The sequence below is a fragment of the Ipomoea nil genome, unplaced genomic scaffold, assembly GCF_001879475.1.
Source record: "Ipomoea nil cultivar Tokyo-kokei standard unplaced genomic scaffold, Asagao_1.1 scaffold0706, whole genome shotgun sequence".
Lineage (NCBI taxonomy): Eukaryota > Viridiplantae > Streptophyta > Magnoliopsida > Solanales > Convolvulaceae > Ipomoea > Ipomoea nil.
In genome coordinates, this window is record NW_017617134.1 from 922,811 (window position 1) to 928,285 (window position 5,475).

The 5,475-nt window shown below is 42.1% G+C and overlaps 1 protein-coding gene across 1 annotated transcript; it reads left to right on the forward strand.

Annotated features, from left to right (window-relative positions):
* The first annotated feature begins 478 nt into the window (after positions 1–478).
* LOC109176510 (peroxygenase-like) lies at positions 479–2,069 on the forward strand. Its single transcript, XM_019325959.1, has 4 exons — positions 479–850; positions 955–1,104; positions 1,180–1,265; positions 1,559–2,069. Exons 1-4 carry the CDS (start codon positions 739–741, stop codon positions 1,931–1,933), a joined length of 723 nt encoding a protein of 240 aa, XP_019181504.1. The 5' UTR covers positions 479–738; the 3' UTR covers positions 1,934–2,069.
* Positions 2,070–5,475: the final 3,406 nt, after the last annotated feature.

The window sequence follows — 5,475 nt, forward strand, 5'->3', positions numbered from 1 at the left end:
TAAAATATTATGTTTGATATTTATTGATAGACTTAATTTCATTTTTTGTCATAGATTTATAGATGATAGTCTATTTTTAATTTTTTTTTTAAATTTTTTTTATCAAAACATCCCTTTCAGGTTATAGTATTATTGTGACATGACCAATTTTAGTCCTCTATCAAAAAAATCATTGAAATTACGCTAAATACAAGAGTATTTCGATTTTCAATTTTGAAATTTTTCAAAAAATAAACATAAAATATAAACGGATCAACGCACTTTATATTAAAAAGAAAATGTCTTTATATTTAATGAAATTTTAACGATTTTGTGAATATAGGGCTGAAATTAATCATGTTACAATAATACTAAAATAAAAAATGAATATATTTTGATAAAAATGACTAAAAGGTGGATAAATTTAAGAGGGAAAATGGAATTAACTCTTATTGATATTTGAAGTTTGAAAAATGAAATAAAAGTAGTTCACGGAAGGAAGAAATGATGATAAATGTACGTGGCAAAGAATAGAACAGCGGAGGGAATGATGCATACAGTTGAAGAAATGAGGCGATTGTGCATGCCTGCCACGAAGAAACCCCTTCTAACTTCCAATTCCGCCGCCTACTCTTCTTCCATCTCAATCTATCCTTCTACTTATCATCATATACCTAGCTACTAGCGCCCGCACCTATCACCATATCACTTCACAAATCAGATTGAGATCGATAATTGAGATAGCTGAGATTTAGATTTATGGCTACTGCTACAGACCGTAACGCCGCCTTCTCCACGGAGGCGCCTTGCGCTCCGGTCACCGTCGAGCGCAAGGTCCATGCCGATCTCGATTCCTCCATTCCTAAGCCCTGTAAGTTCATCCATCCGGATTTTAATTTGATCGAATTGGCCGCTACGGTGTCTCTGATATCATCAATTCAATTCACTCATTATATTCTTCGATCGGATGTTCAGATATGGCGAGGGGATTGGTGGCGGTGGACTGCGAGCATCCGAATGGGACTCCGGGACGGAAGCATAACAATATGAGTGTTCTTCAACAGCACGTCGCCTTCTTCGACCTAGACAACAATGGAATCATCTATCCATGGGAGACTTATTCTGGTAACAATTGAATAATTAATGTATGAAAGTTCAGCTTTAATTTCGATCGATCTTCATCTTCTTCCCACTGCGCAGCGTCTCGTCAACTAGGGTTCAATATGATTCTGTCCGGTTTAATAGCAGCCGTCGTTCATCTAGCTATGAGTTACGCAACTCTCCCAGTAAGTCCATCATATCCTCCATAAATTCAACCATCAATCTCGTTACGTTGTCATCAGAATTGAATTGAAGCATCTGTTTCATCTCAACTAAATGTATGTCTAAGTTGATAGTTTGAATTTGAATTGCACATTTATGTTTATATATTATATACTTAATACATCTCGTTGTGATTGGAGGATGATGGTCATAATTGAAGCATGTGTAACATCTTCTCACGTATGCGGGCCAATTACTTTTTTTTATAGGCTCTCATACTAAATTTTAATAATCATGTAGCTTCCTTCTTGTGCAGGGGTGGATTCCTTCCCCTTTTCTACCCATATACATACAAAACATACACAAAGCAATGCACGGGAGCGATTCCGAAACCTATGATGCAGAGGGGAGGTATCTTCCAGCACACTTCGAGAATATCTTTACCAAGTACGCACGCACGGTCCCGGACAAGCTCACCTTGTGGGAGGTATTGTGGATGACCGAAGGCAATCGCGACGCATTCGACCTCTTCGGCTGGGTTGCGGCCAAAATGGAGTGGGGAATTTTGTACTTGCTGGCCAGAGACGTCGACGGTATGCTGTCGAAAGAGGCGATCAGGCGATGCTTCGACGGCAGCTTGTTTGATTACTGTGCAAAGATACAAAGGAGTCGCGAAGGAAAGATGGAATGAAACTAGAAGCATAGAATGAATCCTCTTAATAATAGGGTTACGTTGTATAGCTTAGCCCTAGCTTAGCTTAGCTTGTACTACTTTCTGCTAAGAGTTAGAGGTAATAACTAATAACAAATCACAATTTAGAACGTTAGTTCAACCAACTGATAAAAGAACTTAATTGGCAAAGGAGGGCATATAATGTTCTAAAATGAAATCTGCAAAACTATTGTAAAGTTCAAAAATTTTGCATTCATGCGGTTCAGCCATTCAGACAATGGCATTAGCTGCACTGGCAATCCTTGGCCATAAATCAACGCATTCTTTCCCAATTGGACCAGTAATACATAAACAGCTGTTAAGGAATATATGGAGATTGAGGCTATAAGATGGAACTCATGCAAAAATAAGATTATGATACTTTTGGGTTGACTATATATTACACCGGCATTATCTGCGAATACGGAGCAATACAAGTTACGCATCCCAAATAGTTTTAGTACATAATAATACAAATTAATAATAATTATAATTAATGCCTATCTGTTACAGCCGTTCACGATAATCAATAACGGATGTTAAAGCCGCTCTATTTGATATGGCTCCTGAGAAAGTACCGGGGCCGGACGGGCTGTCACCGGCGTTCTTTCAACATTTCTGGCCGGTGATAGGCCATGATCTATTTGATATGGCTCCTGAGAAAGTACCGGGGCCGCACGGGCTGTCACCGGCGTTCTTTTAACATTTCTGGTCGGTGATAGGCCATGATCTATCCGTTTTCATTATTACATGTGTGGAAACTAAGAGTTTCCCACATGGACTTAATGAGTCTAATATTGTTCTAATCTCTAAAAAGAATGTCCTGGAGAAAGTCGCTGATTTGCGCCTGATTGCGCTTTGTAACGTTGTATACAAAGTATTGGTTGAGATATTAGCTAATAGACTGAAGGGATGTTTGGATCAAGTAGTGTCACAATCGCAAATGCGTTTATACCTGAGAGGCTTTTAACTGACAATATTATAGTGGCCGGTGAGATTGGGCACTATTTACGGAGGAAAACTGGCGGGGCTATGGGGTGGGCGGCGTTGAAGCTATATATGGCTAAGGCGTACGACAGAATGGAGTGGTATTTTTGGGCGGGATACTGGGGGCGTTGGGTTTTGATAGGGGTTGATAGATTTAATTATGTTGTGTGTTGCTACTGTGAAATATGCTGTTTTGGTAAATGGTGAGGCTGTGGGTCAGGTGTGTCATTCTCGGGGGATCGGCCAAGGGGACCCGTTGTCGCATTACCTATTTATAATATGTGCTGAAGGACTGTCAATCCTTTTGCAACAGGCAGAGGCCCATGGGGATATTCATGGAGTGAGGGTGGCCCCGGGGGCCCCCGGCTATCACTCACCTGTTTTTTTGCTGACAACAGCTTACTATTTTTCAGGGCTACTCAACAAGAAGCTTTAAAAGTTAACGGCTGTTTAGAACTGTACAGTTTGGCTTCAGGGCAACTCATTAATTATGAGAAGTCGAGCGCGGTGTACAACTTTAACACGGCAACACATGCAAGGGAGTTGGTTAGTGAGTGTTTGGGGGTCCGTGCTGCAGATGACCTAGGGCGGTACCTGGGACTCCGGTCAGTCTTGGGGCGGAATAAGACAGCCACGTTCAAATATATTGAAGAGAATGTACGGGCCCGTATGGGCTTGTGGACGCATAAATTTTCGTCTCCCGCAAGTAAAGAAATTTTACTCAAAAGCATAGCACAGGCTCTCCCAATTTTTACCATGTCATCCTTCTTACTACCATTACGTGTTTGTGACACTTTAGAAAAAATGTTTAACCAATTCTGGTGGGGAGGTGACGGTACGGGGAGCCGTGGTATACATTGGTTGAGTTGGTCACGGATGTGTATACCGAAGTCGGAGAGTGGACTTGGTTTCAAGAAACTACATGAGTTCAACTTAGCGTTATTGGCCAAACAAGGTTGGCGTTTGTTAATTCATCCGGCATCTTTGGTTAGCCGTTTACTAAAAGCAAAATACTATCCCTCGATAGATTTTATAGGGGCACAACTAGGCGGCAACCCGAGCTTTATATGGCGGAGTATTATGGCCGGACAACATGTGTTACGGCTGGGCATTGCACGGCGCATTGGAAATGGGTTAGATACGAAGATATGGGGCTGGAATTGGCTGGCGGATTCGAATAATGCACCGCTTAATACCCCGTGCGCTGAACATCTGCAAGAGGCTAGGGTCAGGGGTTTGCTCGATGACCAAGGGAGATGGGATGAAGGGGTTGTTCGTGATCTCTTCTTGGCTACTGACGTGCAAAGGATTCTCGCTACTTCGGTAAACAACCAGTTTAAATTCATGGAGGTGGGTGGGAGACATCCGAGGGAGATATACAGTTAGGCATGGCTATCAACTCATCACACGCAATGATATGCAATGTGTGGAACTTGGGGGCTTTCGTGCTTGGAAGGCTATGTGGGCACTGCCAATCCCACCAACAGTGAAGAATTTCTTGTGGCATTGTGCGAGAGGTGTGCTACCAGTCTGGGATAATCTGCGACAAAATAAGGTTTGGATTGGAGGTGGCTGCCCTATGTGCGGCCACGTGACGGAAACAACGGAGCACCTATTCTGCGAATGTGTGTTTGCGAGACGTGTATGGGAAGGGGATAATATTTTGCAAGGGAGATGGCTGTTTAGTTTCATGGACTTCATGATTGGTAACTCGCCCACCGTTGTGGCTGTTAAGCTCGCTGCCGTCTTCTGGACCACTTGGCGCCTTCGCAATGAGGTTGTCTGGCACAACAAGACGTTATCCGTGGTGGAGGCTTGCGAACGAACGAAATATCTCCAAGAGACCTGGGCAACAGCCTTTTCCACAGCACATCGACTAGCCAGACTCACCGGTAGCGCTGGGGTCTGGACGCCGCCGCCTCGGAACTCCACGAAATGTAACGTTGATGCGGCTACCTTCGCGACTGGGGCTAGTTTTGGCGCTGTCATACGTGATCATAATGGCAGTTTTGTTGCAGCGAAGAGTGGGTGGTTCGATGGTGTTAGCGACCCATTCTTGGCCGAGGTTCTTGCAGCCAAAGAGGCTTTGGTTTGGATCAAAGAGCAAGGCCGAGAAAACTGCTTGATAGAGTCTGACTGTTTGAATTTTTGTAACGCTTTTAATTCCCGCAATGTTGATTTTTCTTACGTAAGTTTAATTGTGAAGCAATGTTTGTCGATTGCTAATGATATGGAGACTATAAGGGTGGTCCATATTAAGAGAACAGCAAACCGTGTGGCTCATGAGCTTGCTCGGGCAACCGTTTCGGAGTCTGTCTCGGGGGAGTGGGCGTTTATCCCACCGACTTGTATCGCCATTTTATTAAGTCATTAATAAAGGTTTTTTGTTTTGCTTCAAAATAAAAATAATAATAGTAACTAAAGGGAAAACATGAATAATAATAATAATATTAATAATAATAATAATAGTAATAATAATAATTATTATTATTCTTCCTAACCCCAATAATAATAATAATAATAATAATAATAAT